Source organism: Rasamsonia byssochlamydoides (genome assembly GCF_041956645.1).
Source record: "Rasamsonia byssochlamydoides strain NRRL 3658 unplaced genomic scaffold VTN77scaffold_1, whole genome shotgun sequence".
Lineage (NCBI taxonomy): Eukaryota > Fungi > Ascomycota > Eurotiomycetes > Eurotiales > Trichocomaceae > Rasamsonia > Rasamsonia byssochlamydoides.
The window spans coordinates 73,225-95,806 of record NW_027192384.1 but is presented as its reverse complement, the minus strand read 5'-3'; the positions used below and the strand labels follow the sequence as shown (position 1 = coordinate 95,806).

The 22,582-nt window shown below is 50.6% G+C and overlaps 8 protein-coding genes and 1 non-coding gene across 9 annotated transcripts; 4 read left to right on the top strand and 5 right to left on the bottom strand.

The window, feature by feature from the left end:
• Positions 1–552: 552 nt before the first annotated feature.
• On the top strand, positions 553–2,697 carry VTN77DRAFT_34 (uncharacterized protein; the record flags this gene model as incomplete). The annotated part of the gene is made up of 1 exon (XM_069419343.1): positions 553–2,697. One exon carries the CDS (start codon positions 553–555, stop codon positions 2,695–2,697), a length of 2,145 nt encoding a protein of 714 aa, XP_069282398.1.
• A 951-nt stretch (positions 2,698–3,648) lies between these two features.
• On the top strand, positions 3,649–4,980 carry VTN77DRAFT_33 (uncharacterized protein; the record flags this gene model as incomplete). The annotated part of the gene is made up of 2 exons (XM_069419232.1): positions 3,649–3,734; positions 3,852–4,980. 2 exons carry the CDS (start codon positions 3,649–3,651, stop codon positions 4,978–4,980), a joined length of 1,215 nt encoding a protein of 404 aa, XP_069282397.1.
• Positions 4,981–5,241: 261 nt separating this feature from the next.
• Positions 5,242–6,528, bottom strand: VTN77DRAFT_32 (uncharacterized protein; the record flags this gene model as incomplete). The annotated part of the gene is made up of 2 exons (XM_069419122.1): positions 5,242–5,873; positions 5,997–6,528. The coding sequence occupies 2 exons, from the start codon at positions 6,526–6,528 to the stop codon at positions 5,242–5,244; spliced, it is 1,164 nt and encodes a 387-aa protein (XP_069282396.1).
• Positions 6,529–7,780: 1,252 nt separating this feature from the next.
• Positions 7,781–8,169, top strand: VTN77DRAFT_31 (uncharacterized protein; the record flags this gene model as incomplete). Its single annotated transcript, XM_069419012.1, has 2 exons — positions 7,781–7,879; positions 7,939–8,169. The coding sequence occupies 2 exons, from the start codon at positions 7,781–7,783 to the stop codon at positions 8,167–8,169; spliced, it is 330 nt and encodes a 109-aa protein (XP_069282395.1).
• A 3,174-nt stretch (positions 8,170–11,343) lies between these two features.
• VTN77DRAFT_30 (uncharacterized protein) lies at positions 11,344–12,829 on the top strand (the record flags this gene model as incomplete). The annotated part of the gene is made up of 3 exons (XM_069418901.1): positions 11,344–11,358; positions 11,419–11,960; positions 12,043–12,829. 3 exons carry the CDS (start codon positions 11,344–11,346, stop codon positions 12,827–12,829), a joined length of 1,344 nt encoding a protein of 447 aa, XP_069282394.1.
• Positions 12,830–15,004: 2,175 nt separating this feature from the next.
• VTN77DRAFT_t1 lies at positions 15,005–15,076 on the bottom strand. The gene has a single exon. It is a non-coding gene; the product is annotated as a tRNA-Arg (tRNA).
• Positions 15,077–19,205: 4,129 nt separating this feature from the next.
• VTN77DRAFT_29 (uncharacterized protein) lies at positions 19,206–19,564 on the bottom strand (the record flags this gene model as incomplete). The annotated part of the gene is made up of 2 exons (XM_069418789.1): positions 19,206–19,267; positions 19,357–19,564. The coding sequence occupies 2 exons, from the start codon at positions 19,562–19,564 to the stop codon at positions 19,206–19,208; spliced, it is 270 nt and encodes an 89-aa protein (XP_069282393.1).
• Positions 19,565–19,989: 425 nt separating this feature from the next.
• VTN77DRAFT_28 (uncharacterized protein) lies at positions 19,990–21,249 on the bottom strand (the record flags this gene model as incomplete). Its single annotated transcript, XM_069418678.1, has 1 exon — positions 19,990–21,249. The coding sequence occupies one exon, from the start codon at positions 21,247–21,249 to the stop codon at positions 19,990–19,992; it is 1,260 nt and encodes a 419-aa protein (XP_069282392.1).
• A 676-nt stretch (positions 21,250–21,925) lies between these two features.
• On the bottom strand, positions 21,926–22,569 carry VTN77DRAFT_27 (uncharacterized protein; the record flags this gene model as incomplete). The annotated part of the gene is made up of 2 exons (XM_069418567.1): positions 21,926–22,496; positions 22,565–22,569. The coding sequence occupies 2 exons, from the start codon at positions 22,567–22,569 to the stop codon at positions 21,926–21,928; spliced, it is 576 nt and encodes a 191-aa protein (XP_069282391.1).
• Between the last annotated feature and the right edge of the window lie 13 nt (positions 22,570–22,582).

Genomic DNA, 22,582 nt, shown 5'->3' with positions numbered 1-22,582 from the left:
AATCAACATTCCCATCCTGCGAGACAGATACCGCCTCTGCTCCCCACAGGAGTGCTCCCTGCCGCCGTATTTTGCGACATTTGGTTCGACCAGAATCGCCTTCTAGATCTTCTTCGCCATCCTGTAATTGAGCCAGACGAGTCCGCCTTGTGGCTGTCTGGCTGTCTCTCTGTTTGTTTATTTCTTTGCCTCGGTATGTTGGTTGAATGGAATTTGTTGTTTCTCTTTTCTCTCTTGCTTGTCTGCCTTGGGTTTCCTCCATCAGATAAGGCCGTTCTAGTACAGTACATTACATACAATTCTTTCCCTTACTGTTCGCTGTTTCGGTGTCTATCAGATCTTGCGATCTTCCATGTCACTCGAGCAATGAAGACTGATGAGTCGTCTTTGAAAAGGTCGTTTGCGCAGGTAGCAACTTCGACATATATTGATCTTCACCCTTCCGAATGCGATAGTTATACGGCAGTGTTTGCTCGATCGCTCGAAGAGGCAAGCGAGCGTGGACGGGCTCTTCCCAGCAAACGCAGATCACCCGCAACTTGTACATTCAAGATGCCCGTCCAAGCGAGTCCAGCCCCTTTGCCCACCTCATTTCCATCCTTCTCGTCGGTGTTTGGCGGTGGAATTGATCGGGTCTTGAGGAGAGACGACGACCACTCGCCGACACAGCCCGTGGTACAGCCTGTGCCGACGAGCTGCACTGCCTCCGCTGCAGAGCCTGCCCTCTCCTTCCAACATCGAGAGAGCGTCTCCTCAGCGACATCAGAGTCGACTGATTCTTCACCTACCACAACCATCTCTACCTTCGATACCACCTCCGTCCCCGACACCTCTCCGAGTTCCTCTCCCGAATCTCCTTCCTCCATTCCCTTACCATATCCCAAGTCCACGACACTCCCTGATATCTCTGAGAGGGATTCTATGCCACCGGTTCCGAAAATCCCATCCCTATCTGAGCAACCGATGTTGAGTTCTGTACGCCCTGTGTCCCCCGGGAGACGGGCCCGGAATCTCAAAAACCTTTCGCTGAAGGTGCCCTCTCAGCCCTCGCGGCCGGCCATCTCTACCGCCTCGATTATGGAAACGAGCTCTCGCAACCTCTCCGCGCCTCCATCTCCAGTGCATCGCCCCATCAAAACAGCTCGACGAAAGCCGGCGAATCTGACGATACGTACCCCTGGGTTCGATCAGTCCTTCTCCAGCAACATCACCGAGATCGTGCCCCCAACCCCCAATGCCCGGCCTTCATTACGTCACATCGAGTCGTCTCCTTCCCTAGCATCCATCTTCTCCCCGACCACCGCCCCGCCGGGAGGTATGCAACTCGGGCGGCCGGCAACGCGAGACGGGGCTCCGACGATGCCTGGCAGTTGGCAAGATGAATTCTCGCCTCTGTCCCCATCGCCAGAGGCCCTCCCGGAGGTGGCAGAAGAAGACTACCCCCTGGATTCGCGAGAATCGGCCAAGCGGAGCGAACGTGGCTATCCTGATGGGCCTATTCAAATCTATGAGTCCGGCGTTTACCTGTATTTGGAACCGACGCAGGAAGAAGCTTCTCGATTTGATGTGGTTGTCAATGTTGCCAAGGAAGTGGTGAATCCCTTTGCCGCCGACTTGACAAAGAACAATACCGTCGTCTCCACACTCCGGAATCCTTCTGGAATCGTCAGACGGCATTCAATCCAGGAACCGCTGACGGCCATTTCAGAGGCTTCTTTTCACTCGGCCTTTGAGGTTCTTCCCGAAGAGTCGGATAGCCCGACAACTCCCAAAGCGGAAAAGCGGACTCCGGAGGAGTACATTCATGTTCCCTGGGACCACAACTCGGAGATTCTCGATGATCTCTACCCTTTGTGTGAGCTGATCGATGATCGGGTGTCGCAAGGCAAGAGGGTGTTGATTCATTGTCAGTTGGGCGCCAGTCGATCGGCCTCCCTCGTCATCGCTTACGGGTTGTACAAAAACCGAGATCTGGACTTCAATGCCATGTATGGCATCGTCAAAGGCAAGAGTCGCTGGGTGGGGCCGAACATGAGTCTCATCTATCAACTGACGGATTTCCGTTCGCGACTGCTCCGTGGAGGACCGTCCAAGCCTGCACCGGCTGAATGGTTCAAACTAGGGCCGAATTGCCGTCCTTCCCAACCACCGGCGCTAATATCGAATCCACCTTTCCTGTCCTCCGCGGCCCCTCGGATTGATGATACGAAACGAGATGATCGGGAGAGTCCTCCTCATACTCTGGTTCCAGGCACATCGCCAGATTCTTCCGCTGAGCGTCCAGTAGCGAATGCTCCTTCAACGACTATCACTGCGTCCTTGCATTTGCCAAGGTCGGAGGTTCCTGCACAGCCGAGTGTATCCCCTCGCCCGCTTCCGCTTCGGGAAAAATATCAGACGATCGAACCCTTGCCGGATGCTTCTGATAATCGGCAGTTGGGGGTGCGGCGAACCTCCCATGTTCGCTATCCGTCGGTTCATATGGACCTGGTCATGCAGGACGTTCCAACCTCGCCGTCCATATTGTCTCCGAGAGCGGCCAGTTTTATGAGCCCGAGACTGTCTCGGACCATTGCTGGAGACTTGGCGGGGGATGGACCGGCTTCCTTCGGGTTTGGGCAGCCGTTCTTCGATCCCCGGTCGCCACCTCAGCGACATGAGCCTCTTATCATGAGAAACATTGATGAATTTCTTTGATTTTTGGGGACATCGCTTCATCGCTGATCCTTGGAATAGGTTCGCGGCGTGAGGATGACCTCTCATCAAAAGGGCTTTCTTTTTGCTTTTTCCCCCCTTTTGATATTCTCTCATTTTGTTGCCTTCTTCAACTCACTGCATTACACAAGCAGTATTATTTTAAAGCTTCATGACCAAAGCGGGCTTTGCTGTCTGATTTTTACTTTCTTTGAACATTTCATTTCTCGCGGTTGTCCTTGTGATTTTATCCGCCGCTTGCTTTATTTTTTTTCTTTCCTTTGGATCAGAGAGATTTTTTTATTCTTATTCTCTCTTGTTCCGTGGTGATCGACCGGCTAGCATTTTCTTTTGTGGCGCGCATGACTTGGGATCCTGATCAACTGGCGTTTTGGGCGTTTAAAAAATTCGACGACGTGGCAGCATTCGTGCCCGGTACCTGTAATTTTAGTGTTTGACTACCTTCGCTTGGACGCGTTTTGTTTTTTTTTTCTTTTCTTTTTTTCTTCATCTGACCCTTTTTGATTCTTTGCTGCCTGTCTTGGCTGTTTTTTTCTTTATCCCTTTTTTTTTTTATTCTTTTATTCTTTACATGTTGGATTGACGCATTGATGAGCATGAAAGCTTAGAGCTTGGGTGCGCGGAGAATCATGAACTAGGATACCCGCAAATTATTGCAGAATACAAGCTTCGAATATTCATATTCACCTGGAAGGATGTCTTGTTCATATTATTCGACTGAATACTGTAGACGTAGTTATGTAGGTTGTGCTGTTACTGTACCTGGGAGGGGCTACTATTAGTCCCGTGCCTTAACGTCATCTTACAGCACGGGCACTGCGGACACTGCGGGCAGCTTCTCCGCCCCGCAGCAGTTTTGATAAAAAAAAAAGTCACCAAGTCACGACTCTCCAGCTACGTCGCTGAGGAATCGATAATAATAATATTGTTATAATGGCTTCAAGCGACGGAGACGGCGATGGCAATGACTCTCCTTACCCTCAGTATCTTCCGCCCAGTGAGCTGGGGACGAAGGAGTAGTAAGTATCTCTCTGTCCATCTTATCAATTTGTCATTCATTCACCTTGCGAGTCTCAAGATACAAGACACAAGACACCAAGCTAATGGAGAACTTCTGCCAATTGACACATCAACAGCTGGGAGACATTCTACAAACGCTCGCTAGAATATATCTCCTCGAAGCGGGATCGGAATCTGTCGCCGCACCCTGCCCCTGCAGATGCAGAGCAAGGGCAGGTGAGACCTGGAGAAGATGAGGATGGCGATATGGATGTAGACGACGACGACGACCCCGGAACGTCCTGGTTCTCAGAGCACAAGGCGCCGGAAAAGGTGCTGCGGTTCCTCACGTCGAAGAAATTCCCCCTCTCGCCGCGCAACACGATTCCGAGCACGCGACGACAACGAGGAAGACAGCAGCAGCACGAGCCTAGCATTCTCGACCTCGGCACCGGCAATGGCAGCATGCTCGCGCTGCTCCGGAAGAAAGGCGGGTTCAAGGGCCCCATGGTTGGGGTGGATTACTCGCCGCAGAGCGTGCAGTTGGCGCGGGAGCTGCAGCGGTTGAAGCTGCATTCGGCGTATGAATCTGGCTTGGAGTCTGAAGAGGATGATGAAGAAGGATATGGAGAAGGAGAGGGGGGAGGAGAGGGCTTGGATGAGGACGTGAATGTCGGCTACAGCAGCAGCAGTCACACCCCCGACCCAGACGATGAAGAGCACGAGGACGTCGTCGTCGCAGACAACGTCGGCTCGGCCGAGGCAGTCCGCGTCTCCGACGAAATCCGCTTCGAGGAGTGGGATATCCTCGCCCCTGGGAACGAGGACGCCCTGGCAGGAAATCAGAGCCAGCGAATCGACTGGTTCCCCTACGAGACCGGCGGCTTCGACATCGTCCTCGACAAAGGCACCTTCGACGCCGTGTCGCTGTCCGAGGACGTCATCGACGACGTTGCCAACGACGTTGCTGCTGACGAGAAGAGAGGACTGAAACGGGTCAAGCGCCGCGTGTGCGAGCGATACCCGCGTATTGCGACCAAGCTCGTCCGCAAGGGCGGCTTCCTGGTTGTGACGAGCTGCAACTGGACGGAGGATGAGCTGATCCGGTGGTTTACCGCAAAGAACCCGGATGGTAAGGGTGAGGTTGAGGAGGACGATGGGCTGTACGTCTGGGATCGGATCGAGTATCCGCGGTTCCGGTTTGGGGGGCAGGAAGGGCAGGGTGTTTGTACGGTGTGTTTTAGACGAGGGAAAGATGTTGATTGATTGTTGTCATACATATAGATGGTGTTGGCCATGTCTGTCGGTCGGTCGGTCGGTCTTATCCAATACGGAGTAGAGGGGGTTTTGAAGAAGGAAAAAAAAGATTGGTTATGTGGTATCGTTATCGAGTCAGGGATCTTTATATATGGTATCTAGATCTAGTCATATCAATCAGATCAAAACAAATATTTACATGCAGATGCAAGCTCTTATCGGTATGCGTGAAGGAGAGTAGACACGGTTCCGCCCTCCCATTCGAAATTGTCATGACGACGATGTTGCTGATGATGACGACCTCTTCAACACAGCAATCACACACCATCGCTTCCGATTCTCAGGCCCTTCACCTTCTCTGACAGGCACCCAAGCCCGCCGCACCTCGCCACCCCCCTCTTTTTCTTCCGCCTCGCTCGCATTCAGATCTCGCTCGTAGATATCCTCAATCTCGAGACCCATTCGCTGGGCTGTCTCGAAGAAAGACGCGACGATGGCCCGGCCGGTGTGGAAGCCGGCGACGATCCAGACTTTGCCGCCTTCGTCATCCTTCGGTTCTTGCTCTTGCTCTTGACCGTTTGTCGCTGCTGCTGCTGCTGCTGCTGCTGCAGGAGTCAAGAACCATAATAGCGTATTCACGAGGTTCTCGTGCTGACTCTTCATCCACAGACAATCCGCCGCAATAATGCGAGAGAACCGGCCGCGATTCTCCTTTGCGAATGAGTCTGTCAACACGCCCCATTCGTGCGGATGTGACGAGATGCGGTCGCGCAGTGGAGGGCGCACGTTTGCCGTGATATTGAAGTCGATAGCGCCGGTGAAGGCGGGTGAGGAGGGGTGGTCTGTGACGGCGACGTGGGAGGCAGAGGAGAGGACGGATATGATGGAGGGGAGAGCGGCGCCTGATGACAATAAAGATTTGTTAGTACACTACATAAGGAGTGTCATTAGATCAAAAAGGTTAAAAGAACAGTATAGATAAACATCCACCGACTGAAACAAAGCTTGCAAGGATCAATACTAACCAGCACCGAGCTCCAACACCCTATGACCCTTAACACTCCACCTCATCTTCTGCGGATTCACGACCTTCTTCCCCGCTTCCGCAGCCGCAGCATCCTCCACTCCCTCCGCGACCACCATCGCGGCACTCCACAGGAAATGCGCAAACAGCTTTCGCCCTTCCTCAACCTCATTGACAGCTCCGTTGCCCTCCTCCCGCAACCCCGCGGCAATCTCCTCCGTCCGCTTCTCGCTCTTACCGGGGTAGCTGGGCACCATGATCTGCAACGGTCCGTAGAGCGGCGACTCGTAGAGCAGGCGCTGTCCCGGGTCGCCGTGGAAAGAGGGCGCGTCGTCGGGGAGGAGGTGGGGCAGGAAGGCCGCGAAGAGGTCTTCGGGGTCTTCGTCGTCGTTGTCGTTGTCGTCATTGTCTATGTCGTGGAAGTCTGGCGGGGGAGGGGCATCGCTAGCGGATTGAGATTGTGATTGTAATTGAGAGGGACGTTGTTGTTGCTGTCGTTTGCGGGGGAGGGGTCGTAAGCGGGAGTGTAGCATCTCTGGGCGAGGATATGATTATGTCGGGTTTACCGATTGAAGGGATGGTTGCAGGAAGTTGAAGAAGATGTCAATTCAATAAATTCAGTATCTAAATCTGAATCAGAGGGAGGGAGGAAAAGACGTGTTTTGATAGATGTGAAAAGCAAATTAATCATTTCTGATAACGATTTTGTCTTCAGTTTGCACTGTTTGTATGGATGTGCTTATCTGATAAGATTGCACCTGCATCATGATGATGGATGAGGGTGGATGGACTACGTGCTGACAGTCAACCACTTAGTGGATAAGTTTATTGATATCAATAGCCTTATTGTGATCAAATGTATTGTGCTCAATAAGTTTCAAGATAATTGCTGTCGAGGTTGGATCGAGTTATACATTTTAGTACTATATGTACGTACAGTACTCTACAACAATGTACGGTACCTAGAACACAAAGTCCTCACCCGTAATGCATACCCTCTAGAAAACATATGATTCCATCGTCAAGTGGTTCTCTTTCTGTTCTTTCCTTCTCTTTCCCCCTACCTCGTACTTTGGAGTATACCTTAGGCATGCTTCCTGCAAGCCAATCACGTGACAACCATGTGACCGGTCTGATCACATGGGTCAGCTGGCAGCCTATAGGGCCTATCAATTGGTAGATGCAACAATAGCGCCATGGCCGGACCGGGTTGGTCGCCTGAGATGAGTGGTGGTGGCACTGCTCTGGCAACTGGCCGTCTCCGCTTCGGTCCCATTCCTCCAGAGCCTGCCTGCCTGTCCGTCAGCCTACATAGCCAGCCAGCATCCCCTTCCCGGCTATATTTCTCTTTTCCTTCCTCTTCTAGTCGTAAATAAAGCCTCTCTGCTCGTTGGACAACGGCACCAGCAGTGACTGAACTGGACTCGCCTGTCAGTCGGCCGTGGATAGATCCCGTATCCTCCCGTTTCTTCCCCGCACCTCCCTGCAGCTCCTTTATCACTGTCGTACGCCGGATAGACGGACGATAAGCGTTTCAACTCGACTCAACTCAACAGAAAGGAGCAAACCCACCTGCAGTGCAGGCAGGGTCTTCTCTTGGTTTCATCCCGGGCAAAGACTCCTATAAGGATTACGGATCTTACAGAGTGGGGTGAGATAGCGGGCAGGCTAGGACGGGAGTGACAGACGTTGAAAGCAGGCTGATCGATACGATAAAGACATAGAGGGAGTCTGACAGAGAGATACTACACTATACTTGGCTGTATCAGGGCAACGGCCAAAGTCATGGGTCTTGCTTACAACGTCTACCTCACCGCCAACAAGATCTTTGGCTGCAAGCAATGCAAGACCCATCTTGCAGACTATAACGACATCATCAGCCGGGTAAGCTGGACTCTTCTGCTCGTCAAGTTCTGCTGTTGATCGCTTTTGCTGTTGGGCAGAATTTCCGAGGACAACATGGAAAGGCCTACCTTTTCAACAGCGTAGTCAACATCACCACCTCCGAGCCGGTCGAGCGCAGCATGACCACGGGCAGGCATATCGTCCGGGACATCTCATGCCGACAGTGCAAAGAGATCGTCGGATGGAAATACGACAAGGCGTATGAGAGCAGCGAGAAGTACAAGGAAGGCAAATTCATCCTCGAAGAGGAGTTGCTGTGTGTGGTCTAGCCGGGAGGATAAATGCCGCAGCAGACAGCAGACAGACACGGTCAGACCTCTATTCGGCTGGAATAAACCACGAACAGGATGGCCCATCACGTTCATTCCATGATGTCCATCCATGGTCTCGCAGGCGAATCGAATCGAATCGTCGACACGCAGCCAACTATCTACTCGAGAGGACTATCTCATTATGTTGAGCCATAACTTACTAGGTTGGATTATCTTATTTTGACAGGGCAAACAACGGCGTTGGTTGGAACAGGTATCATTGGCATTGTCGATTGGTATTTCCATGTGTGACAGACAGAACGATTTTCTGAACAGAGACAAACGAATGGAATTGCTTCTTTCTTAGTATCAACTGACAGAAGTGTTTCAAGTTCAAGTCCAAGAAATGGGCATGTCGCCCAGTAGGTAGTAGGCTTGAGGGCTGACGTAAGGCACTCGCAGTGTTGCCAGATAATATAGAAAATTGTTGTCATTTTTTTAGATCTAGAAGAAAAAAAATAAAGATACAAAAAATTCCCACCCTACTAAGTTTACAGTGCTTGCTTGCGTATGCCTAGAATCCTAGCCTGCCTTGTCTGATACCGCTGCAATTATTAGCCAGTACGGAGTAGTAGCCTCAGCTAATTCCAGTACCTCAGCGGCAGTTAACTAATAGTAACAGGTATGTACCTGCCTAAAANCTAGGTACCTAGGAAATTCATGCTCCATACCTACCTTCATCCCTTAGTTTAGTAGCGCTGTAGAATTTATTTATTCTATTTGATTCCTTGACACCACACTGGGCTCCAGTTGCTAATTTAGGTGCGATATGACGTAAGGACCGTGATGGGGCGGCCAAGTTCGGAGCACTCCGTACCTAACTCCGTAGGCTACTAATTAATTCAATTTTATCCTTACCCCTTGACTTAAAATTTAGTTAATTAGTGACATAATTAATAAGATGTCCAGGGTAGGTGTTTCATGTTTGTTTCTTGTCTTTGTCTTGTCTTTATCTCCACTATCCCTTGTTCATTTTTTTCTTCTGTGCAGGCCCGATGACCTGGTCAGAAGACCTAGACTCCTTCCCGACGGATAGGACCAGATCAGGTGATTGGACTGTGTGGGTGATGTGATGTGATCAGGTGGGAGATGTGGATGGAATGACGTCGTGACGACGGGAGTGGACGAGTACAGAGTACCTAGGTATCTACCTACCTCTTTGCGGAGTGTCGCAGCTTTGAAATTGCAAGTGTGGATCTAGGGCCACAATACTCACTACTCCGTAGAATCAGAGAGACAAGAAAAATAAAAAGAAACAACAAACTACATAGTTAATAGGATCAGTCTCACTCTCCTGGTCTTGTGTGGGAACTGGTCCAGGGCCTAGGCTGATCTTGCCTCAGTGGAGAATAGCTAGCTGAACAGGTCGATCCCGTCGATGGGATGACGGAATTCGCCTGCGCGACATTTCCTCCGATCTATCGTGGCCTGGAGGTGACCACTGAAGTCCGTTGGTGAGTGTTCGCTTCGATCGGGTTTTGGAATTGCCTCAATGGTGAGCGAGTGGGTGATCGGCAGGTACAGTACAGTACAGTACACACACGGTGATGATGAATCTGCTCTGGTAGTACTCCGTATTCAATTGTCAAATCAAAAAAAAAAAAGTTGATAACCAAAAAAATCCTTGGGGCCGGACGGAAGCGGAACAATTTGCTTAGTAGAAGTCTAGAGTCCGGACCAGGCGATCGAACTGCTGCAGCTGCAGCAGCCTGCACCCGTGTGGAATGACAGCATGGCATGGCCATGATTAAGCAGCCAGGCAGCCTTGCTGCGGCCCCTACTTTAGCCCGTCTCGTCGTATAATAATTAGTAACCTGCGGAGTATGGCGGGAGTGTTTGGAAGATGTTCACAGAGCATCCGTACGGAGACAATTTACACAGCCCTTGCTGATGCCCCATATCCCATTGATTGATCCTGATGGCACCGAGGTACTGTACGGAGTACCTGTAATACCTAACCTAGCTACCTAAAGTACTCCGTACTGTACTCCGTCTTGTACATACAGTAGTTGCTGCCTGTGAGGCAATAGTCTGCTGTCTTCGTGCCTGAGCACGCCGATGGATCATGGCGCAGTTCTGCTGCTGCTGCAGGGGCGCAGAACGTGTCAGACCTTGGGCGCTCCGGTGGGCGGTTCCTGGCCCGACACGATCAGGTCGCACAGATAGCTCGTAAAATAGCTACTTAATTGCTCAGTCCAAAGCACCTCATGGCATGCATCCTGCCAGCCTGGCCACTGGGTCTGAGGATTCAGAATAATACGGAGGAATCCACGCAGCAGTCGAGAACTTGGGGCGGTGGAGCAGCACAGCATCATCGATCCACCCGCGTTGTCTTTCCTCGCCAGTGGCAGCACGCCATTCCGGTTAGTGATTCCCTAAGGATAGCCAACGGAGCGCGGCAATGTGGTTATCTCTCTTTCATCCATGAGCCTTGAGGCCTAACTTATCGCCCGCTTGCCAAATGCGGCCGTGCTGGTCCCTGGTTTTGTCTCTCCCCTTCCTGCCTCCTTTCTGCCGTCGTGCGGCCTCCTGCCTGCTTTTCCTTAGTCAGGAACGTGTCGAACGAAGCTTGTCTCGGAGCCTGTGCGCACACAAAAAAGTAGACCTCTCCAGCGTCTTCTCTTCTTTTTCTTCTTTCTCTGCCATTGCTCGTCGACTCAGAGAGAGGGAGAGATATTATTCCCGCCGCCCCGTCAACCGGCACCCCCGCACCTCTCCTCTTTGGTCTCAAGCGCCGCCGTGAGATAGTTAATTAGTTCCGACTTAGGAATTATTCCACAATCCCCGCAAATTCACCGTCCGTCAGTCGATCTATTGGAATCTCTGAGGCCCAGTGCCGTGCGACTAGTGCACTTCGAGCTCGACCTCCTGCATCCTCCGTCTGCAACTCCTCTCCTCTCCTCTCTTCTCCTCTCTTCTGCTTATCGTTCCTCTCTTCTCGTTTTCTCTTCTTCCTTCTTCCTCTTTCCCTGACCGATTTCCCACGTTCCCGCCACGTTACCAATTGCCTCGTTTCCCACACGCACCCCGACCCGGCCAGCCTTGCTCTCCCGCCGCCTTTCTCCGTCCTACCCTCAGCCGCGTCTTTGAAGAGAAGAAGGGTAGCGACGGTTAAACAGCCGGCTCGCAATCATGGCATCCTTCAAGGTGAGCGTCTCTCCATTAATTGTTCATCGCCTCTTGCTGAGCCCGACACCTGGTCTACAGGACTCCTCCGTATCACGGCCATTCGCCCAGACGGGCACGACTATCCGACAGACCAACTCTCGACACAACTCCCATTCCCTCTCTCTGGGTGCCGTCAATGCAAACCATCGAGTGACCCGCCGTAAGAGTATGACCTCCACCGCCGCGGCCAATGCCGCCGCCGCTGTAGCAGCGTCCCTCAAGGAGTACGGGGAGTCGGCAGCCATTCCCGTCGCTGCCTCTCACCGTCGAGGCCTCAGCGGCCGCAAAGGGATGGAGTCAAGCTCCATGGGGACATCCTCAGGGTTTAGTTCCTACCTGTCCCGCAGCGTCAACGGTGACAGTACTTCCGGGCGTAAGCACTCGCCCAGTTCGACCGATGAGAACACTGCAGTCGATGGGAGTGGCCCTGTCGGACGGCCCGTGAGTACCAAGAACCGGAATCGACGGGCCAGCGAAGGCTCGCACCTGGTTCGCGGAGAAGGGAAGCGAGTCTCGACGGAACTGCGTTGTGAGCAATGTGGGAAGGGGTATAAGCATAGCAGCTGCTTGTCCAAGCATATGTGCGTATACCCCTGGCGCTGGCTTCCCCTTTCCGTCGGAATTAGGTATGATTGACACTTCGTTCGCTTTCTGCATGGCTAGGTGGGAGCATGATCCTGCATGGGCTTTTACGTCAAAACTACTTATTTCGAAACACCAGCAAGTCCAATTGCTCGAGGCGGCCACTGTCCTGGTCAACATGAACCAGGATTCGTCGAGCGCTGCCGGGGAGCCCCGCGATATCGAGTCGGACCACTCATCCGCCTCGCCCGCCGCCTCGTCAGAACTTCGAGATGGTACCAGCTCGACAGAAACCACGCCGCCTCCAATGGACGACGAGATGACCGATTCAGACAAGCGCTACAGTGTCAACGGCTCGTCAGCCTTCTCGCGGTCCTTCCAATCCGTCCCGTCGAGCTCGTACAACGGCAGCGGTCCTCTACATTCGCCCGCCTTCTCCCACTTCCGGCAGTCCAGCGTTGACACCCGGCCATCGACTGCCGGGACGACTACCATGGACGATGACGACTCCGATCTTGCTGCAGCCACTCGCCTCTGCAATCTTGGCACTCCCCGCTCGAAGCCGGTGGCCATGTCGCCGGATGTGCCCCCAGTACCCCCACTCCCGGCCCGCTATCTTGGCCAGAATGGGGCCAACACTGCAAGCGGCAGCCTGGGACTGGAGCTAGCGGGCTCAACCTCGACCATTTTCAACTCCTTTACCCTGGACCCGTCCCTGTCGTATAAGGTCTCGGACGAGCGAGACGTGAAGATGGGTGACGCAGATCGCGAGTCGAGACACCGTCGCAACAACGACGTCGACTTTGGCAGTCGTCAATCTCACGTCGATGATGATGACGATGGTGTCTTTGGTCGGATGGAGGAGTAAACGAGTTCCTACTCGTTCTCCCACCACCACTCTCGCTGGGGTTTTTTCTAGCGGACAGCTCCGCCTGGATCCCTCGATCGGTCACGCCCTTCTACGACAAATGTACGAATCTGAGCGGATTTTGGTTATATTGCGATGTTGTGTTTGGACGTCGTTTTTGCATTATCATCATCGTCTGATCATTGGGTCCAACATATGTTGGTTCTGGGTCTGTCCAGCGTGTGTGGTTTGGTTTGAATTGCTCCTCTGATCGAGATTTGTCTGGTCTGATCGGACAAGCATCCGAACGGTTCCTGTTTACCATGCTATACCTTGCTCTTTCCTTTTACCTTCTATGCCCTATCATATCCTCTGTATCAGAACTACCAATGGCATGACTTATATGATGTGATAAGCTAGTACTGTACTGTACCGCGTAGATCGGGGTGCTCAATCTTGACTTTTTCCGCCAGCATCCACCTCGGTAATGATGCCATGTGCCCATTATGATTGTGAGAAGATTATTCCGCGATTGGCGCTTCGGCATCTTATTGGTGCCCTTACCACAGTTTTCCATCCGGAGTGTGGGGAATGCGTCGGGTATCCGTATCCGATCAGCCACAGCCAAACTATTTCCACATTTTAATCATTATCCAAGTTTCTACTGGACGTCCGGTCACGATGTTCGCTATATACTTCGACGATCTCGGTTAATTACTTCTACAGCAAGCCTGACAACAGCTTCAAATGCAGCAAATGTTACTCGCCATCACCGAGCGCTTCGATAGCTTGGGATATAGTATAGCAAGAAATGCCTAGAATGAAATCACTGTCAATAAATGTCAATCTTCAACAGAAAGACTTGACCACTCCTTTACTTTCACATGTATCGTTCCTCTTTCCATGTTGATTTAGTCAACTAATTGGGGCGCAGCGTCCGAGATCGTCGTCCGTATCAGACAGACTCCCCTTTCTGATCGACCTCCCATTATCTATCTCTTGGGACAGATTGGAGACTGTTTTCACTATAATATTAAATTATGTACTAGACAAAAAAATAGAGGTTTTAGTGAACTGCTTGCCTGAGGAGCTTCACTGAAGTACGGGATGGCTCTTCTGTCATGGTTATCCTCGCCACTTCGACACGGATCCAAGCCCAGACCAGTCCTCGCAGAGGGTGATGGCATTTCTTGTTGGGAAGATAAAATGCGAAATAGGAGAAAAAAAAAAGAATTGTACGAGGATCTTCAGAAGATGTCTAAGTATTTATTACTATCTATAAATAAATACAAGCCAGATTTCTGAGACCATCTAGCTCTGATACTGCTTAGCTACCATTATTATAGAACAAGTATGTAATATATTCCGTACTCTCTGAGTTATATTATTAAGGGCAGTTTAACTGATCAACCATCTGTCTGTCTCAGGACAGTCTGTGCTTTCCTTTCTGGTGTTTAAAATCCAAATTAACGGAGATTGTTGGTTGGGTAAGTCTGGATCCAGTTGCTGAAGGTCGATAATTAATTACAATGCTGAACCAATAATTATAGATAGAATGCAAAACGTGAGCAACTCCAGACGAATATGCGCCAGACTCGATCTACATGTGTATCAAGACTGCAAAGCCAGAAACGCCCTGACTGACTGGCTTCAAGACTTTTTAAAAAAAAATAATAATAATAATACCTCACAGATGCGCTCCTAGTCGAATACTTTTTTTTTCCACCTAACCTAGGGGCGCAAAATTCGTGCTTTCCAGATTCAATTAATTTTTTATCCGCTTCCAAGCAGGTAGTAAGTAAGGGTAGCTTGACCAATAATTATTATAACAGAATGTAGAATACCAGCTAGCCAATACAAATACTGGGTTGCATCCTTTGCATGCATTAATTGGTAAGTTGTAAATATGTATGTACTAGGTAGGTACTGTATGTACTCTGGCCTCTGTCCTCACAGATAATCACATCACCAGCAGTCAGTTAGATTTCGCTCTCTCTTGTTTAACGGCAAAAAAAAAGGGGAAAGTATGCAGAGAGGGATTTTTTTTAAAAAAAAAAAAGGGGGGGGGGGGGGGGGGAGGGGAAGGAAAGAAAGAAAGAAAAAAGACATGCAGAGAAGAACTAAAACCAAAAAAAAAATCATGAATCCATAATACCATTTGGTATGGTATGTGTGGAAGTGCAAAAAAGAAATCGCCACCCTTGCCGGGACTCGAACCCGGAATCTTCGGTTTAGGAGACCGACGCCCTACCATTGGGCCACAAGAGCTGTTAGTGTGAGCGTGATCTGAACAGACAAATGGTAATCGCTTTCAACTCGACTACCACCGCCCAGATCACGGGTGTCTGTGTGTCGGGTTTGCTCTAAGAGCCAGCTGGCTCATTGAATCTGTCACGTGCCGGGTTTTATCTACCTGAGGAATACGTAGAAAGAGCAAAAAAAAACTGATTACTACCTACTTTTCTATGCCCTTTTTTTTTCTTTTCCCATCTGTTCTTTCTAGCGTACTTAGGCCTACGGCCTATACCTCCACGAGCTCCTAGTATGTACCGTACATACAGACAGACAGACCGTGTCTCAACCCGTAGTATTCAGTCTTATCCAGTCTGCGCTGCGGTAATAAATAATTCGTCCCGGAAGGATCGAACCGAGCCCGCTACCGGATGTATATATAGTCCCACAGAGACAGACAACAAACTTGGTTCGAACATCGATGATTGTTGACAACGTATTTGGGCTGCTAATCAATTGCTGAGCTCGTTGTTCGTCCGGCATGTCTTCAATGGAATCGATTCGTCCACTAAATCAATCCACCACCACGCCGTTGTCGAACGAACCCGCTGGTCTATATATAAATAGCCGTGTCCGGAGTTTTTCCCTCCTCAAGTATCGTGTCTCGTCTCTTGGTATGTACATGTACATACATACCACTGCCTTGGATCCAGTGAGTCATCTTGATTGCGTATCCCTCCATTCCTTGCCCTCTTCCAGGTCAATCCAAGTATCCAACTTGTTTCACCTTCACGCAACGTGGCAAAGCCAGTCACTGGGTAAAGGAGGGTGTCGTTTTTTGTTTCCACCGCGTCCTCTAATAATCAAGATTCCAACGCGTGATGTAGGATCAGAAGAAGAAGCTTCCCCCCGGGCCTGGTTGGGACGATTGTGATAAGAACCAGTTTCAATCACTTCTAGGGTAACAGGAGTGGAGCATTGTCTGTAGGTAGACACCTAAGTAATCAATCTACCATGCATACCTCACTGTCCATGGCATACTACTCAAGTCTCGAGTCTAGCCTAGCCTCGAATCGAAGATTGATGTTGATATTGATGGAGAAAGGTGGTTGTGGTTGGTTTCAGGGAAATCACTTATCTTATTTGATCCCAGAAGAAAATAAATAATCATACAGGTTCCTGATTGATCCCGATGAATGAATGGACGAACGAACAGAACAAATGACTGCTGCTGCAAGCAATAAATCAATCCCCCGATGGCACACCGGACAAGATGAGAACGGATCAGAACGTGATAATCACCCACCTCCACCAGCCTCACCACCACCAGCCTCAGCAGCAGCAGCAGCAGCAGCAGCGTGATATGAGATCAGGTGTGGGACATCGTTTATCATACACCGTAAGTCATCAAAGTCACCCATCGCAAGCCATCCACAGAAGCCATCCATCAGAAGCCATCCATCCATCGTAACCCATCGTAAGCCATAGCCATAGCCATACACCGTACATGAGGATGAGAGGCGAGAACACGAAGATCATCCAGATCCTGAGCATCCACCGAGGTCAACAAAATCAATCAATCCATCCGCAATCAATCCGTCCCGAAAGCTAGAATTGACTTTTTTGTTTTTGCCCGCCCTCCTATCCCTTTTTTCCTTTCTTTTTTTTTCTCTCTCTTCTCTTTTTTCTTTTTTCTTTTATTCTTTTTTCTTTTTGCCCTTTTTGCAAACATGAAGACGAGAAAAGAGAAAAGAGAAAAGTACATGAAGATCAATCCAAATCATCCATCGAGACCACTTAATCAATCAATCATCTGATGGATGATGTATCGACAACTCCGACAGTGAGACCAGTCATCCACTCAAATTCGAACAAGACCACAAGATCACATCGTCTCCGACAAATAAAACTTTGGCCCTTTATTTTTGGCGTTTGTTTTCCTTTCCTACGTACATGAGTATGAGAGAACTCAGAAGAGTACATGAAGATCCAGATAATCCACCGAGATCAATCAAATCAATCAATCATCCGACGGATGATGCATCACAACTCCGACCGAGACAAATTGAATGTCACAAGACCACAAGATCTTAGATCACATCGTCCCCGAAAGCTAGCTAATTTTTTTTCGCCTTTTATTTTTGGGCGTTTGTTTTTTTTCTCGCCGGTTTGTTTTTTCGGCAACCTTTTTTCGCCTTTTTATTTTTCGGCGTTTGATCTCCCCCCTTTATTTTTGGGGCTTTTGCTTTCCCCCCTCTCGTCAAGAGAAAGATACATGAAGATCAGGATACATGGTACATGATGCACGAAGGTGCAAGATACAAGATGCAATTCCTCCGCAACTCCGACCGAAACAATTCCAACAATTTCAATGGCGTGTCAGAAGACAAGGCAGACAAGACAGGACAGGACCAGAACTAAACCCCAGACTCCACATGCTGATGAAATGAAGCAATATCGCCTTTTATTTTTGGGCGTTTGCTCTTTTTGTTCTTTTCTTGCCGTTTTGTTTTTTTCGGCATCTTTTTTTTTCGCCATTTTATTTTTTTGGCGTTTGTTTTTTCCCTCTTTATTTTTGGGGCTTTTGCTTTTTGTTTTTCTTTCCTCTCATCGAGAGAAAGATACATGAGATGAAGATCAGGATACATGACAAGACACACGATACACAAAGATACAAGATGCAACCCCGATTCCTTTGAAAGCTTGACAGCGGGTCCACTCCATGATGACCGCAACTCCGAAACAATTCCAATGTCATGTCAGAAGACAAGACAGAGAGGACAGAACAGGACGCAACAGGACCAGACCAGATAACACACTAAACCGCAGACTCCAGATCAAATGATAATGAATAAACCAAGTAGCTTGCTCCTCATTTTCTTCTCTTCCCTTCTTTTCCCTTCTTTTGTTGTTGTTTTGGCTTTTGCCCGGGGGCAAGGTAAAGTGGAAGAATTATGAAGAAGAATGAAGAGGGCGGGGGACACGACTCTGTTGTCGTTCCTCGCTGAGAGCTGAACTTTATTTCGACGCGTGTCGTAGCAAGTGCGGAAACCACGAGGCGAATTCGGATGACGATTGTTCTTTCCTTTTTTGGAAGGAGCCTGGAGCCCGTGGGCAGGCAGAGGAAAAACGATTCCGCCATCGCGATCCCCCCCGAGAGATTCTTGTGTCGTGTCCGGTCGAGACGTCGGTATTAGAAGCCATCAGACTTGGACCACGAGAAGGAGGTATGATGATGAGTGAAGAGGTCTGCAGAGGATACGATCCCGTCATCACTATCCTCGCTGAGTGATTTGTTTTTGTGTCGTGACCGGTTGAGAAGCAGTATCGGATCACGAAAGTTGAAGCAGATGATGAATTGATGAATGCAGAGGATGTGATCCCGCCATCACGATCCTCGCAGAAAGTTTGTATTCGTTCTGTCCGGTCGAGATGAGTCTCGAGAGAATCGGACCAAGAGAAGGAGGTTTGATGTGGATGAAGAATGCAGAGAACGCGATCCCGTTATCGCTGTCCTCGCAGAAAGATGTATGTTATGTCCGGTTGAGATTAGGATTTCGAACCATGAGAGATCAAGATCACGAGAAGAAGAGATATAGCGAAGCAAATGAGCTCGATCGATCGAAATTGCCAGACTGTAAGAAAGTTTCTTGAGAGGCGCATATTGAAAAGAACACCGCCGATGCAGACGCGAACGCAGACGCACTCGTAAAACTCGCTCTGAAGTGCTCGATAGATTTGCAGAAGTGCTTTGACCTTTGGAGGAAAACTGGAGTCGCGTGCAATGAGATGAAGTGATTGTGATACTGGCGGGCGCCTTGGCAACTGATCTGGTCGGAGCTCTTGCATGGTCGCTTGAATGAATAGATGACTCGCATCAACCAATGGCTAGCGAAAGCCGAGGAAGAGAAAAGGGTGCGAAAGACTTGTGGTGATGGACGAGTCAGATGATGGCATGTCAGCCAGAACGGATGGCTCTTTTGAAGTGTGACATAGCTCATGACGTTCGCGTCCGGAGACGAAGCATGTCGAGTCCATCAGGCTGTGTCCTAAACGGGAGACGGGAGGCACACAGCGGCGGCAGGAAAACGACATGCTTGCCTTGATCGATCGCTAACGTTGCCGATCGATCGAAACGAAGGGATGAGAGATAGTTGGCTGCGTTTCATCGGACCTTCGAACCGGTATCGATAACTTGACGGGCGCAGATCGGACGGGACAACGTATCTATGTAGCCAGAAACCGGATCATCGTTAGTCACGGGTTCATCTTATGAAGGGGAGGAAAGGAAACGAAAGAGAAAAGAAGATACTGACCTCTCATCCCTCGTTTTCGCGCCAAAGATGTCAACTCACTCCCGACTCCACCAACAGTCGGCGCTCGACCAAACCGCATCGCTCCATTCGTATCCAAATGATGTCCGGACAGTACGATCGCCCACTTCACTCCAGCCGAGGTGATACAAGAGACAGCCCTTCTAATTCGCGTCCTGCCCACCAACAACTCAACCCAAGAACGATACATTGGAGCCGAAACACATCATGTCTCGAGGGACGGCCCGGAGGCCTACCCAGTCAAAGACATGAGCGTCCAACTGTCAATGCAACGCCAAAGGAAGAGCCGGGGGAAAGAGATACATGAAATAGAAAGAAAACTCAACTCAAGAACCCCAATCGGACTGTCATTCCATGGAGAGAAGGTACTTACCGTAGGATCATAAGGACCGGTGATGGGATACACACACGGCCAGTCTTGCTGGGTAACCGACGTCGGAATGCGCAACTGAGAAAGGATTGAAAGGGCTCAGAAGCGGGAGACGGGCGAGGACGAGTGTTTCCCGGTATTCCTCGAGGCCACAGAAGTGCCTATTTGGCTCCAGGCTGGTTGGTAGTTGTCGGGCTCAAACGCTGGGCAGTAGGGGAAACCTGTTGGGTCAGCAGAGACTCATGCTACGCAGAGTTCTGCTTCAGGCTCTCCTGCTGTTCTTCCAGCGCCTTCTTTGCGCGGCGCCTCCTCTGAGCCTGGCTGGGCCGATTACGTCGTCGACGACGAGGTGCATTCTCCGCATCCGAAGTGGTCTCCGGTGCGGCCGTCTGCTGCTCTACCGAGACAGGTATCGCCTGGGCGGCGATATGTCCCTCCCGACTCATGAGCAAAGCACAGAGGAGTTGGAGCACAACGTCGTGTGCCAGAGTCTCCAGACGTCGGGGCACGAGGGCCCAACGGACACGCTGGGGCAGATGGTCGAGGAGATTATCTTCGGATGCATCCTCAAATGCAACCGGGAGAACACGGTCGCTGAGTGCTCCGTCGTCACCACGGGAAATGGCAGTCCGCCCTTTGGTGATGCAAAATTCCAGCTCTGGAAGCACTGCCACTGCCCGCTGTCGTTCGAGGCGTATGATGGCTGCCTCCACCCGAGGGTGAATCCAGACGTCAATCACCTCTCCCTCCAGCAGGGGGTCAGAGAACACAGAGCTGGTGGGAGCGTCTATGCCGGAGAGCATGAAATAGTCTTCCAACGAGTATCCTATCTGTTCGACCAAGGCCACTACCACGTCGAGGACGGGGGGCATCTTGTCGGACCAAGGGACCGGAGTCACCTTGGGTGAGGGCTCGAGGAGTCTACCCAGCTCTTCGAAGACAGCTCCCAGTGCGGAAGCATTGAAGGAGAAGACGAATCCTTTCCTCCAAAGGAGCCATAGGAAAGCCAGAACCCAAACCGAGACGACCAAGCCGACGACAGCAGATATCATGGGCGAATTTGATACTGGCACGAAGCCAGTCTCCTCCCACAGCGGGTTGACCACGCTGAGTGACATCTCGACCTCCTCCACAACCGTCAAGGCGGTCACAGACGGGATCAGGATGAACTCCTTGACCCGGCTGAACTCGACCATAGCGGGTACTTCATAAGAGACGCTGCTGCCATTTGTCGGGGCCATGACACCCCAGAGGTATCCAAAGGCAACCTCGGGGACCGACACTGGTGGGACATACACCGGAACCTTGTTCCTAGGCACGGCGTATGCGGCGAGATCGGTGAGATCCTCCACCAGCGCTTTCATGGACCAAGCCGTTGCTCGGACGGTGCCGTGAAGCTGTCTCACGGACGGCACCTTCCAGATCTCGTTCACCCAAGGCACTGGGATGAGCGAGCTCCAGAGAGCCAGGGAGATGTAGATACCGAGAATTGGGATGACCAACATCTCGGTGAAAGACTGTATTCCAGTCAGTCCTATGAAAGAACAGATACAGAACCACGAAAGAGAGGAAGAAGAGAAAAGAGAGGGAGTCCCTCACAGAGTTGATTCTTACGAATCTCAATAGAACGAAGAAAAGAAGGTTTGTCTGCGCGGGAGAGGTTGAGAACGAGTCAATATCGCCAACGAGCACGAGTAAGCTGCAAAGAGTTTCCTCGAAGGAGAGAAAGAAGGAAGAAAGAAGAGAAGGAGAGAGGGAGGGAAGGGGGTTTTATGTTGTGGGAGACGCGCTATGAAGCGAAGGCAGCAGTCACTGGACGTGACGAGTCACCAAACAGGGCAAAACAAGCAAAAGATGTGGCTGGGGGGCAGAGGTGAGGTGAATGATGGCAGAAAGTGAAAACCACAACTGGTCCAGTAATTGATTGCAGGTAGGGTTGTTATCAGAGTTGTTGGAATCCCCATACAAATTTGGCGGGAGACGCCATCGGAAATGATCAAAAATGCATTCTGGCAGGAATAATCTGGATAGGAACACATTCACTTGCAACCAATTCTCATTTCAGATTCACTTTTATCAGGGGAAAAATAGAATCATATGCAAACATGCCATAAACGCCGTGCCATAACCACATCCACGTAAACAAGCAACGAAATAACGGAAATTGCCGAGTTACTGATTTCAGTCGACATCCATTTCTTCTTCCACACCACCGTCCACCAGCAATCTCGCCTTCTTCTTTTGTCGGAGCCTCTCCTCGCCGAGGACCTTTCCAGAGACCTTCTCCTTTTCCACCGTAAGTGGCTGGTTCCGCTCTTCCATCCCCCGCAGCTCCTTGCGAATGAGATGCTCGCCTTCCGCGACCACCTTGCGGTCCTCTTCGCGCCGGCGCTCGCGGGCGAGTTTGCCGGCCAATCTTCTCTTGGTGAACACCCGCTCCCTGCGCTGACGGATCTCCTCCACTCTCTCCATGGCTTTGATGGTGGCCGCAACAAGGTTGCGGTCGTACCTGACGGGGACGTTCCTCCTCTTGGCGAATTGGGACAGCAGCAACGAGGAGTCGACAATCATCTCCTTGCCGCGCAGAGCACGATGCGTCTTGGTCCACTTGAGCTTCCGAGGCTGGCGCTTCATCTTGAAGTTCTTATGGCATTTGGACCGGCAGAAACGGAATACCCGGGCGTCATTGCGCACGAATGTGATGCCCTTGGACGGGTATACCGGCCGGGAGCAGAAATGGCACGTTTCGACTCTGTTGAAGACGTTAGACAGACCTATACTTTCAATAACGGTAAAGGACAGCGCGTATAAATTAATTACCTCATGGCTGCTTCTGTC